Raw genomic sequence first — 14,132 nt, 5'->3', positions numbered from 1 at the left:
GCCAGGCCAGTACTAATGTCTGGCGCTAGGGGCTCTTCTTCTACAGGCGGTGTGCGACTGCCTCAACAACCCTGCCTCCACCCCCCCCCCATGCACACACATACTCAAATCACACACACACACACACACACACACACACACACAGCCCTAACCCACTCTGCAGCCTTGTCCTGAGACTAATACCACACACACTAAAGCAATGCCTGCTTACTGTAACTAATTACAACCAATTATACAGTCATAATTAGGGTGTCCTGCAGATATCATTATAAGGCGAACCTCCAGCAGCATGAACTGTATTTTGTTTAAGTACTAGTGTTTCTTCACAACATGAAGATTTGTACTTTGGTGGACTACTCAGTGAAAGATGCTGACTTTATTAATACTGTCTCTCTCTCTCTCTCACACACACACATACAAACCAAACACACCCAGACAGGAGCATATCTTACAAGCAAAAATGATATGCCCAATACTGAAAATGTTCATCAATATATCATATGTCTAGTTCCCACAAGTAGAAGTTCCCCATTATACTGTAACTGAGACACTTTTTTGAGGATGCAGAAATCTAAAAATCACTGATTTATTGTTATATGTCCTAATGTATTATACCACACTGTTTCTGCATTGCTCAGTGGGATGAGCACAAATTGATTTAACACATTTTGAGGACATTTCACATTTATTTGTGCAGGATTTTTTATTATTATTATTTTTGCACACTGTCAAAAACTCTTTCAGGTACTCAGGTAATGAGGTACTTCCCAGTGAAGGCCATTCATTACTGTAAATATCCAACAGGGTAAATCACACAAAAAAACACATTAATAAGCAATACAAATAGGCTAATAAAAAGGCTAAAAAAAATATCACTGCACAACATATTTTATAAAATATACAATATAAAAAAAAGTTTAAACTCTGCTACATCTTCATTGGCATATTGTGTGAATGGTTCATTGCAGTGAAGTTACAAGTTCCCTTTACAAAGGCATAAGGCTTTGTTATTCTAATGACAAAGAGTTTGATATGGTGATGTTTATCTTGTACTTTGAAGTGGTGTCATGATAACTCACTGAGGTGAAAATAAAAAGTGAGGGGCTCTGATTTTCTTTCAGATTTCAGCAAGTTTATCGGGAATGACAGACTTTACTTCCGTGTGTACAAGCATGACTTGTATTATGTCAACATAATATATTATATGTCATGTTATGACAAATCTTAGGACAGGCTAATACCATGCAGAACACCACCACACTGTCTGCTTTGACACCTGTGGCGCCACCTAGTGTCAAAAGAAAGAGGCTGGAAGTGTGACTGAGCACTTCAGTGTCCTTCAAAGTCTTGATTGGGAGCGTTAAAGTAAATAAAAAATGGTTTCACAGACTCGTAAATATTAATACTTAATTCATATCTACAGTACTGATACTGATGTTGCTAAAGCTCCAGTCTCACCTACGTGGATTTAAAGTGCTGAGGGCAACCTTGTAAGCAGCTTAGAAAAATAATTGCTAACAGCAATTCTTGTAATAAAATGCAGGACAGGCGTCTGTAAAAACATCACCGTAAAACTGTCCAAACAAATACAATATTACACAGATACCTCAGAGGAGGAAAAGCAGAAGTTGCTTTGACACTGGCCTCGATGCAAAATATAATAAAGCCACCATAAATTCACTATTCCACAGACACAGTGTGAAGCCCTATAAAAAATAATATGACGAATTAAAGAATGTAACAGTCATCCTTAACTGAGGACAGTACTTTCTACCTACATGATAGCTTGCCAAAAGAGAAAATCATTACAAAAACATTGGGTACTTAAACTTAGGTTATGGAGTTTAGCTGTGAATGTAATAATTGTGGGTATATCTACCCTAAATCCAAAGAGGCTGCACAATGCACACAGTAGCTTGGCTGTGACAGCTGCCAGATAGCCAACTGTTTATTTTCACAGCTGAAGCTCTGACCTCAAAGCCACCTTTTCTGCTTTTATCTAACCCCCTGGAGAGACAGATTTCACTGATATTGTAAATGTATGACCAGGGTTGTGACCCTTTAATCTGGCATATTCCCAGATATGTCCCTTTACTCATAAATTATAAACAGGAGGGCAAGTGGAATAAGTAGGTCTGTGCCAACACTAATCCATCTCCATCTCATTATCGCAGTGACAGTAAAACTTGCAGATGGCTTTGAGCGTACTTTTGACATCACGGCAATAGATTATCCTAGGCCAAAAGAAATCATGTCACTGCCAAGGATATGTATGTATCTCATAGTCTTCATGATGTTGTTGTCAATTTGGGAGTACTGACGAAAACAAAATCAGTTTCACACTGTGCAAGATATCACAAGAGGCATCTGAGGAATTCTAATTAGAGCCTGGAGCTATGAGGCTGGACACAGCAGGAACGCCTTCACTTTGGGACATAACCACCTTTGGGTAACAGCAACAAACCTTGTTGAAATCACTTACTAAACATCTACTATCACACCACATGTGCAACTTTTTAGGGGAAAACACTGTTCATGCATTCATTAAAACTTCACCCTTCAAACAGTTATTTAATGAGTAGAAGAGGAAATGTTTTGTTTGGTGATATTTCTATGTATAGAAAAATCAAATGATGTTAGATTAATTGAAGTTCATCAAAATTTCATGTCACGCTACTACACATGAATCAATTATGACACTTAAAAGGAACTTAGGTACAAATAATATTAACAAGCTCTTGTACAAAGCTACTGTAGATTTTCATCTAAACTCATTAAAATTGACAAAATAACAACAGTTTACATTAATGGCTTTATTTCAAAAATAAAATCAAGTGAACTATAATTAATGAAGTGTCCAAAATTAAAAAATATGAAAGGATATGACTCAATGAATACAGCATGGAGCAAAGTTTTGTCATTCTTTTAATACATGTTTATTGAAAATTAAACAGGACAGGGAAAGAACATTACTGAGATGTAGTATTCAGACAGAGGTGATGTAAAAAAAAAAAAAAGAAAAAGAGCACAGAAGCAACTGACCATATAGAGTTCTTAATTTGCTGTGATGAAAAGGCTGTAAAATGGGCAATACGAGAGAACAGCAGGTGACTTTTACAAAGTCAGAGGGATTCAGTTGGATCAGAGTTGTCTCAGACATTCGTCTTTTTTTGGGAGAGGTTGATCTTGTCACCGAGGCTCAAGGCCATCCCCTGTGAAATGAAGGAGGGAGGATTTATTGCAACAGACTCTATATATTAACATATTTGATACATGCTGGTAAGAGTATTACACTTTACCAGTTACTTCATATATTCACTTTCCTTGTCCATTCAGTCCAATTCTTTCAATGAGGTATCTGAGTAAATGTTATCCTTCCAAAAGATTAATTTTGTGGCATTGCTTTAGAGCAAATAAATTCAACCGAGCCTTTAGCTCTCAGGTGCATAAGGGTTCATGGTGCAGCAGCTGTGACCCACCTGACTTTTGGCTCTAATGCGTATGTGTCCGTTGACAGGTGCGTCAGGCCCCAGGTGGATGGGCTTCTCGATGCTGACATTAGCCAGGGCGTCTTCTCCAAAGATAGAACGAGCATAAAGGTTGGCTGCCATGAAGCCGCAGAAGCCAGAGAGTGCCTGGTTTTGTAAGACAAAAAGAAAAGAGTTGAGAATATTGCACAACAACAACAATGTATTGACGCCCTTCATCTCATATGATGGGCTTGGTGACGACTTGCTATGTTACATAGACATAATCATGACAAGAAAGTACATATTACGGACAGTTATAATCAGACCACAAAGACCACTTATGATTCTTCCCAAGATGCACCAGCACCAAAAGTTTTAACTGTGCATTTCATTTAGTTACTGCCAGCTTTAAAACCTTATTTACTTTCTTTGCTCTGCTGTATGTAACGTCGCATACCAACCTTCTCAGGCGTCAGACACTTCATGTTGGTGGACTTGAGGATATGCTGGAGGTAATCATTCAGATCAGTGATGTTGGTGTTCACTGTCACCTATAACAAAGACAGATTGCTTAAGGACCATCTTCAATGTTGACGTTTTTTTAATTTCCCTAAATATTGTTATTGATTTGCTGAATGTAAATCAATGTGTAACCTTAAAAAAAGCAAGTTGAGAAAACTACAGAACAACATAAACATGTCTGACTCATGATGCCAAACAAAGTCATCTTTGTAAAGCCAGTCAGTTTCGGGGAACTGGCCACAAAGTAGAAATGCAAAGCTTACCTTGTTTTCCCACTCAAACTCTGCCCACATCTGTCTGAATTCTGCATCGGTGCAGGAAGCTGGCTGGATGTAGTCCATGATGTCGATGTGGATGTCACTGAGGACGACACAGTTTCTGTCGCTGGCAGCCCCCGACACATCATAGACTGGGAAAAACAAAATCCCCACAAATATGAAAACATGCTCTGAATGAACATGTCATTGAATTAAAGTTGAATTACAGTAAACGGACACAAAATGATTCTCTTACCGATGTTGCCAAATATAATGCCATTCTCAGTAGAAGCCACTTTGACATTGGCCTTGATGTTGGCAAAATCGTGAGGCGCCAGAGTTAGAGGCGAAGGCTTCTCAACCAACTTGAGATCACCTGCAGGACGGATACATTTAGTGAAATGGTGCAATGGCTTGAATCAGCATTACTAGAGAAGAAACCTGTACTTTTGTGATGTGGAAAATAAACTAACCTAAAGTGGCCAGCTCAAGGGTACAGTTCTGGAGAGTATCACTGGTTTGGTTGACCACCAGCACGTCCAACACAATGTCATACTGGTTGACATGAACATAGGCTTCAGCATACACTGGGTCTGAGAAGCCTGTTAGCTGGGTCACCTAGATTGGATAAAATTACATTTAATTATCAATTATAACTGAATACAAATATTTCTTCATAGTAAGAGATTCAGGGTTTCTACAGCACGACGAGAAAAAAATGACTTGTAGTTGTGTTTCCTTGTATGAACAATTATACCCATAGTTATAATACCCCAATTATACCCAATTAAATAAATAAATAACACTAAATAAGAAAAATGTCACAACTAAAAAACAGACCATTTTTAATATAAAACACATACAAACAGGAATAACCGTTGTCCAATCGAAAATGGTGTATAAAATATTAAATATCTGTCCATTATAACTGCAACAATGAATGGGCAAGTTCTCAAAACAAAACATAAAAATCACCTTGTTGAGTTTTGAAGCCAGGGGATCAGCAGCCTCCTTCCTCTGAGTGTTGCCCATAGCAGCCAGCAGACTGAGCTGGAACTGGTCCTCCTTAGAGGCCATTTCGTTTTTGGCTGTCAGCTGCATGAAGGAGATTGGGTCGTCTGCCTGCACTGTTACATTACGTTTCTCCGACTCTTTCTGTGGTGAGAATAAGAAACACGTGGTTATTTTAGGAGGAATAATCCAACCTACAGTCAGAATCAACACACCAAAAGTACCTACAGTAGTAAGCCAAGATGAACAAACAAATGGCTAACAGAAAAAAATAAATAAAATCAAGAAACATTCAGACCAGGACCCTCATATTAATGTTGCAAGATAAGGTAATAAATTCTTAAAAACTAACCTTTTTGACTTATACACAGTTATCACATGTTCTACAAACACAAATGTGCATTTACAACATTGAAAATATGCAATTAACACCAAGAATGTGTTCACTTTCTCTACTTGTGATGATACTTCAGCTGTGCTCAACTGTCAGCAGGTAAAGCATTGAGTTCAGCCCTCTGAGTCGACTGTCATTACCTTCTGTGACAGCTTCTCTTCCTCCAGTCTGACAGTCAGCATATGTGACAGGGATTTGCGGCACTCCTTGTTGAAGATGTCATTCATCAGTGGTGAGCACTCTGACAGGACCTTGAGGCACAGCGAGATGCGGTCCACATCATCGTCTGTAATTGGCTTCTTGGGCAGAGAGGACTTGCCCAGGTGCAGCACGGTGACCATGATCAACATGGCCTCTGCAACAAAGGACTGAGAGGGACAACAAGGCAGCAGGGATTAGAGGAACAGGCTGGTTTGATGATTTTTACTAAGGTGTTGCCTTGCAGTGAAGTGAAGAAGACATCTTACATTTTGTTTCTTTTTGTCTTCAACAATAGCAACATAGCGCAGCGCCACTTTGGTCAGTGTGGTGGCCAGGGAAGCTGCCACATAGAAGTCTCCATCCATCAGGAAGCCTCTGAGTGGAGGTCTGGAACAACAAAATCAGTGTTTATAGAGTGAACTGGGTGATAAGATGCCAAAACTCCACACAATTAATGGAATATCACAGGAAAATAACTCTATCCACAATGTGCAATTTTTTTTACCTATCCTCTTCTTTCTTCGAGGGCCGGGAGGAGCTAAGGGCACTCTGTGTCACGTAGGTGCCCATCTCTGTCACCAGCTTCTGGGCTGGAGCTGCACTCACTTCATCCTCTGGTTTCACCTCTCCCGTCTCTTTCTTTATCTCATTGTCTACAATCGGGATCTGTCCAAGCAAGAGACAGATGTCAGATATGTGTGACAATTTCAATGAAGTTGGGACTGTCGGGCAAGGTTGTGTTACATCAAATTCTGACAGTAATGGACAAACATACCTCTCCCAAGGACCTGCGTACTTCTGTCATCACACTCTGGATGTCTTCCTTGGTGCTGCAGTATTCTCCCAAGATCCACAATGCTCCCCTGTAGATCCTGAAATATGACAACGATGATGAAGGTCATGAACATTCACAGTGCTAAATATTCCTGAATTTATGTACTACCCAGCAATAATAGCATAACTCAGCCAAGTCGAAGAAACAGTTGACAAACGTGACTACAGAGGAAAAACGTGATTCTCAGAATACAAAGTTTTATAGAGCAGAGCAATTGACCAAATCAAACCATTTTCATTCATTCCTCATGTAAAGTAACCAGCTGCTAAAACTTAAGAGTCACACTGTTCTGCACATGTTCTATTTTCTATCCTCTTGTTTCCTTATTTATCACATCATTTAGAGCAAAGATTTTGAAATGAAATTGAAAGAAATTGTTAACCACTGAAATATGTCATTGTGCCTCACAGCCTCTTCATTTCGATAAAAGCAAGTGCCCAACAGACAATGGAGAATACTGAAATTGACAGTTCACCTTACATTTGACTTACAAAGTATTAACATCTCATTAGCAAAGACTGAATAAATAACAATTTACTTAATCGTTGATCGACTTACCTATTTATCTAAATCAAATAGGCTGAATCAAATTTGACCTGCTGTATATAACCATTAGGGTGCATAATATTCCCCTCAATGTGCTTATAAAGCCTTACTTGACAGTTTTGATGGCGTGAAAGACTTCCAGCATCTTCTCGATGACAAGGGGTCTCAAGTTGTCAAATCTCTGAATGGCCTCCCGTACAAACTCCAGCACATCAGCAGCAGCTGCCTCATTAGTGTCACTTAGGAATTCCATCAGCTGAAAATCATATGAACACACAGAAAAGTATATATATACGTGTATAAAATACACCATTTGGGTCTCTCTCAAAAAGCTATGAATTATAACAAATTTCAAGAGCATCTTTTATTCAATGTGCTTAAATGATAGGAAACTCACCACAGGTATGACATTAGCTGCCATGTCAGGGAAGCGCACACTGCAGGAGTGGAGAGTGCGCACCAACAGCTGCCTGTACTTATCAGTGTCTTCGTGTTCCGTTACATTGTTTGTCTTAATCACCTCTTTCTTCAAAACAATCACCAACTGGAAAAAAAAAATAGATGTCACTATATTTATATTTTATTTATATTTATATTTGACACTATATTTACTCCCTTTTTTCTCTGTGTCTATGCTTGGACATGAGAACAACAACAAAACACGGATATACTGTGCATGCCACTGACCTCTTCTACATTGCGGGATGAAACGAGATCCAGGGCCAGCTGCAAGGTCTTCTTTCTGACTTCCAGGTCAGGAGTGCTGAGAACACGCAGGATGTCCATCACAAGGTCCTGGATAAAAAAAAGGAACCAAAAGAGTAAATACACTGTAGGTACAGCAAACTGGTACTGTCTCACAATAAAAGTGCTTTTGCCAGATTCTTTGTGACTTTTTCTGCTGCTTTTGACTCCATAAGCTAGGCTAAATAAAACTTAATTCTGTATATTTTCTTATGGTCTCATACTTGATAATAATCATTAACAAAAAGATAAAACTTAAACATGAATACTACTACTAACAAGTTTAAGGGATAAGAGTTGTTATATTTTCAGTAGGGCTTACATTTTGGTCAATGTTCTTTTTAATAAGAAACCTTTTGAGATATACGGCAATGGTCTTAGTGGTTAATAAGGCACTAAATTGTAATTGTTAATTAAAGCAAAAACACAGCCATAATTCAACATACCTGGAGTACACGCTCGTGAGTGGGATGCTCCTTCAATTCAATCAGACGATCAAGAACAATGAGCTTCACATTGTTGTCGCTCTCCTTGATAATCAAATCAATGTAGCACTGGGCAGCAGCCTGGAGTCCAACAAAGCACAGAATGCATCAGAGACTGTACTAGACCAAAGACAACACTGCTATTGGGTCAAGTGTGTACAATATCAGCACTGTATAAACAGTATAGGACATACACAAGATCACTGACAAAACCTTGGTGATGTACCTTAATGGCTGTGGGAGCACTGGAGAGGGTTACAAGAGTGCCAGCAGCCTCATACTTAACAGCCGGACTGGAGGACTGCAGCAGGTTGTAGATGCACCGGATAAACCGGGCACGCTCAGAGGGGTTAGCATGGCAAACCTAACAGACAGAACAAAAACAGCAAGAACTCAGACATCGAAGCAGCTCTTCTGTATGCAACAGCAGCTGTTCGGTATGCTGTTGTGCTACAAAGCTTAAATTAGACTAATAAAGGACTCACTTTGTAAATCAGCTCCACAATGACCAGCTGGAGAATGTCACCAAAAGTGTGAACTTGGTCAATACATGTGCTGAGGTAATCCAGAGCTCGATCCTGTGAGATGTGGACATGATGTAAGTTAGGCATTTGAGACAGGCACTGTAGGTCTAGCGGTACATTAGAAACAGTAGAAACAATAAGAAAAAGACAATCTGCTACAGACCTGATCAGCATGAATCAGCATCATGAACGCATTTCTCTTGCAGCTGGCATCTTTCTCATTGACAAGAAAATCATGAATCAACTCTGGAGCATCTGGGATGAGATGTTCAAAGTTCCTAAAACAAATAAACATCATCAGTTGCTTGTTGTTCACTAATGAATGGAGTAGAAAAGGGGAATGAACATAAAATATTTAACATATTGTACCTGTAGATGGTGTAAATGGCCAGGACAGCATTGCGGCGCACATAACTGTGACGGTGCTCCAGGCAGGACCGGATCGCTGGCATGAGAGGCTCAAGCAACTCGGACTCCTTCAGCTTGCACAGGAAACGCAGAGTGGAGCCACGGATGAACTCATTGGGATGCTGCAGGTCCTGAAATTGAAAGACAGACTTCACATGATGATTGCTGAATTACCTTTTTAATTTTTAACATTAAAAATTAAACCAACATATTCTAGCCAAGTTACTATTTCAATAGTTATACTATTATTACATTATAGATAAAGTAAGCACATAATTCAGCTCTTGGACCAGAAATTAGTGGAGGCTTACTGGAAATGATGTGTCACACAAACATCTCATATGACCAATTCAATATATGTTAAAAATAAGCCGATCTTCTCATTTTGTTTTCATACCCTTACTGTTATAAACATGGTCTCTGCTGTTACACATATTACAATGAAGAGAACACCTTATGTAAAAATATAAAGATTGAGTTGATGAATCTTGGATCAGTTGATCACAACCGATAGTGTGTCAGTTAGCTTACCTTTCTGTAGGCGTCACAGACCAGGATCATCTCCTGAAGCAGCTTGCCATCTGGTGTTGTTTTGGGAACAATCTCCCAGAACACCAGCAGCAGCTTTTTGATGGTGTGGTCTTGAAGTGGCAGCACGAAGCGGATTATGGTCATCAACAGTCCTGGCAACTTCTCACCATTCAGGATCATAATGATGACCTTCTTCAGGGCTTCAGTCTTTGCCTTGATCTCCCCCTTTTCTGTAAAAAGATTATCATTATCATTTCAACTACTATGAATGTGATCAGCATGCCCCTAAGCAGAGAGAGAAGTTTTAGAACTGAATATCTCCTCTCTGCATAGTTTAGTAAGACAAGTGAGGAAATCTGTGTTGTAGCAAGTTATCATTAAAAATAGTTACCTAGATCAGCTTTTAGGCTGACTTCAGATGGGGGCTCTGAATCAGATGTAACATTGATCAGAGTGTAACAAACGTTCTCTGCAGCTGTCATTTTGCTGCTGTGCTTGTGTTGTTCGTTCAGAAGAATCCCAATGAATGTCGCTCACCGAATAATACCTATGAGAATCAGAAAAACAGTAGATTTAGTAAATGGTGGAGAAAACATTTACACAGACTCATAAATATAAGTGCAGTAAATGTGGGATATAACTACAACGATGTCCACACAGACTGTACTAAATCTGCAGAAACACGATAAATCTACTGTACAGCATTATGTGTATACAGCAGAATACAGCACTGCAGGGTCGTATTTCATTTCCTTTGCAGCGGCCGAAGAAGGCATGGGAAACCATTAATAAAATGGGAATGGACAACTCTTCTTATGAGCTTTTAAAAACCCAGAGTAGTCATCCAGGTATCAATCACAGGGCTTACTTTTACTGGAAAACTGTCAAAAATAGATAATTAAGTCTGCAACGCATGATATACCAAATATAACCACTTCTCATTTACTGGAATTTAACTGCAAAGTTTGCAGCACATTGGCTCATTGTTAAGCACTGTTGCCTCAAAGGTCCTTCCAGAATCCCTTGAAAGAGATGCATATCAGATACATTGGAAACTGTGCGTAGTTGTGAATGTGTTGTTCTGTTGGTGTTTGCCCTTCCATAGACTTGCAACATGTCCTGGGTGGGACTGAAAGCTTATTCAGGCTGCTGAAAACTCATGAACTTCAGATACTTTTTTGGTCGTATTTTTGCACTGGACAAGGACTGAACTTTGTGCCCCATTGCTGACATTGGATCAGTTACTGGCCAGTAATAAGAGGAGGAATTATTATGGTTATTACTACAGGGGATATGAGTTTGATTAATATTATATTATATTACTTTTCTCCTATAGTATTTGGTCACAAAACCCATTTGTTGCATCGCATCATTGGATTAGGTCTGCGTTAGTGTGATAATAATAAAAACCTGGTCAACCAGGTTAATAGATGAAAACTTAAACTGTCTGTCTGCATTAAAGATGTAAACATCACTTGCCTCTCAAAATGTCATCTGGCAACTGGGCATGTATCTATCTTATTTTGGTAGCAGTGGTCACCACAACAGCAATTAATTACAAATACAAGCAGATAAGTAGATCACCTATATGACGCAGATACCTGTGAACCCAAACAATATAGACAGGCCTGTATGATCTCTTGCAAGTATAAAACAAATTCTCAAATGGATTCGGTAATAAAAAATACTTAAATAAAAAGTAAGAGAAGAAAGTAAGGGGAGAAATAAGTAACATGGCCGCTTTTTTTGACTGAGAAAACAGTATAGTGTGTCGAGGCTTTAGTTAAAGCAGAAGGAGGAGCTCAAATATTGCTGAAATGTCTTAAAATAAATGTATAGTTAACTAGCTACACATGGGGGGGTATCTTCCTACCATTTTCTGCTGCTTTTGACCGTAAAAACTACACTGATGTCATCACAATAACAAGAGTTGTCATTGTGACAGCAAAAGCAGCTTAAGTTACAATGTTACATTAGGTTAATAAAGCAAGTCAAGAAAGTGTGACACGCAGCGTTAACACCCTCGTACAATACAGGAGCGAACTACTGTTACAGCGTTAATGGCGTTACCTGCGTTAGCACCAACAGTTTAGCAGCAAAACCCCAAATGAAACGTTAACATCAGTTAGTTAGCCGACAATTCGATTAGTTACATTAAGTTAAATTATATGATCAACTGCTAACTAGCGACCGTTAGCTAACGCCAGCGTAGCATCTGCCAAGGCTAGCAATGAAATGGAGGACAGTAATGTTAGCTAGCTGTCTTAACAGTTACCAGGGGTCAGGGAATAAAATATCACTCATGCTGGCTAAAACCAAGTTACATAACCTACCTAATTGCACGACTATTACCCTCCGAAGTGGCCTTCGATATCCAATTTTGGATATTTACATCTGTAAAAATTATCTGGAGCCCCCTTTGGCGAGCTGTCTCCTCGGTTCCCACTACTTCCTAGTGACGTGGAAGATTACTTTCTGAGCCACATCACTGCTACCGTGCCCCGGAAGGTTCAAACTCGAGAGCAATAACACTCAACACGAAACTCACGGGATGATCCATATTATCTCTTTCCATTCGAAAACAATGAGATAACCACTATTGTTATATTCTAACATTGTTGACGCTTTAAATTCGTTTATGTTCGTATGCCACCTGCGAATTTAAGAGCCTCAATCAAATGCATGAGGTAAGATTGTCCAGATTCCCTGTGGATTTTGACTCCCTTTACAATTCTGTCTGGCCTGGGTCCCCTCAAGATGAACTGGAAAAGAAAAAAACATCTGGACAGCTATGTTCACCCTGTTGCCAATGCGACTGTGACCCACAATAAAGCTGATTAAATGCTACAATGCATTGAGCACACAAGAGCACTTATGACTTCACTGCCTTATGACTTCACATTTTTTATGATGAATAATGAATAGTGATCATTGCAGCAGTTATGTATTTATTGAACACATGTAAGAAAAGAGACAAAATATACATTCAAAAACACTGTACAACTAGCAATTATAATGTTAGAGATAATCAGGTATTATCAAGTTTTCAGTATCGGTTTTAAGTAGTTGAAGTTTTGGAGTGTCCAACATTTTCCTCGGTGACTAACAACTTCCACTTCAAGGTTTATGGGTTCATAAGGCCTCTCTGCTACAGTCATCCACAAGCTTGGCCCTGTGTCCCAAACGCAAACAAATTATCTAAAATGATTTGAAAGAGAGAAAAATGAAAGAGATATAAAACAACCCCACACAGATTTTAATGGTATGCAGCACCCTCCAGTGGAAGCTTAGCCGTAGTGACACAGTGAATGTACAGAAACTTGAGTGAACTGTCATTCAGGCATTATCTTTACTTACCAATATACTGCAATGCAACAACCCATAGCCAAATGCCCCTAAGCAAACAGCATGAATGGAAAAGCATATCAATGGAATATTTTGTTTTTCCGAATACTTAACTTCCAAAACTGAAAGTGATTCTTTTTTTATGGCAAACCTGATAAATCCAAACAATGTTTTGGCAAACTATATTTTCAATATGAAAAGTTAACGAGTTGTCTTACCATTTTATTATCACTATCAACAAATCCCATTAAAAGACAAAAACCAACAATTAATTTATCCCATTAACAAGTGTTGTCTGTGCAAGGACAAACTACACTGGCCATGTTCATCATAATTATAGGATATATAGGATATGTTCTGTGGAATATGGACTTCTATGGCACAGAGGCATAAGCTACATCTGGCTGTGCCTACACAAACAAAACTCATTAGTCGGTTAAATTAACTGTTGGTTGTGGTGTCTTCAGGAAAAGTGTTTATTTTATGAGTTTTGCAAACCTGTCAATTGAATTGTATTGATTGGTTGCAAACACCACAATAAACTACATTCATTCTTACTCTGATTAACACCCACTTCCATGCAAGTCTTTTCATGGGCATTCATGATAAGGAGGGTTTATGGTTCAAGTCAAGAGCAAAGTGCTTGTTTACACCACTGATCCTTGTCAGCCAAAGAACAATGGCTACACAAGGGCTTCTATTTACTCAATATGCTTACTACTAAAATGATTGTTAATTATAGGACTCTCAGATCGTTCAGATTACCTCAAAGGAAGAAACACATAAAAGGACACTGATGGTCATCTTTATAGAATAATAGCTCTTAAAGTGTTGTCATGGTGGTGTGTAGACATTAACT

General features: G+C 38.9%; 1 protein-coding gene across 1 annotated transcript; it reads right to left on the bottom strand.

Annotated features, from left to right (window-relative positions):
• Positions 1-2,918: 2,918 nt before the first annotated feature.
• On the bottom strand, positions 2,919-12,374 carry copb1 (COPI coat complex subunit beta 1). The gene is made up of 22 exons (XM_070921622.1): positions 12,262-12,374; positions 10,320-10,475; positions 9,929-10,158; positions 9,359-9,528; positions 9,153-9,267; positions 8,951-9,043; positions 8,692-8,829; positions 8,427-8,546; positions 7,924-8,031; positions 7,634-7,780; positions 7,347-7,492; positions 6,631-6,727; positions 6,361-6,521; positions 6,122-6,242; positions 5,795-6,022; positions 5,225-5,404; positions 4,723-4,867; positions 4,506-4,625; positions 4,256-4,401; positions 3,932-4,021; positions 3,480-3,635; positions 2,919-3,212 (listed from the first exon to the last, which is right to left on the bottom strand). The coding sequence occupies exons 2-22, from the start codon at positions 10,408-10,410 to the stop codon at positions 3,153-3,155; spliced, it is 2,862 nt and encodes a 953-aa protein (XP_070777723.1). The 5' UTR covers positions 10,411-10,475; positions 12,262-12,374; the 3' UTR covers positions 2,919-3,152.
• Positions 12,375-14,132: the final 1,758 nt, after the last annotated feature.

This window comes from Enoplosus armatus, chromosome 1 (genome assembly GCF_043641665.1).
Source record: "Enoplosus armatus isolate fEnoArm2 chromosome 1, fEnoArm2.hap1, whole genome shotgun sequence".
In the NCBI taxonomy this organism is placed as follows: Eukaryota; Metazoa; Chordata; class Actinopteri; order Centrarchiformes; family Enoplosidae; genus Enoplosus; species Enoplosus armatus.
Note: the sequence above shows the minus strand (reverse complement) of the source record. Positions and strands in the feature narration are given on the sequence as shown.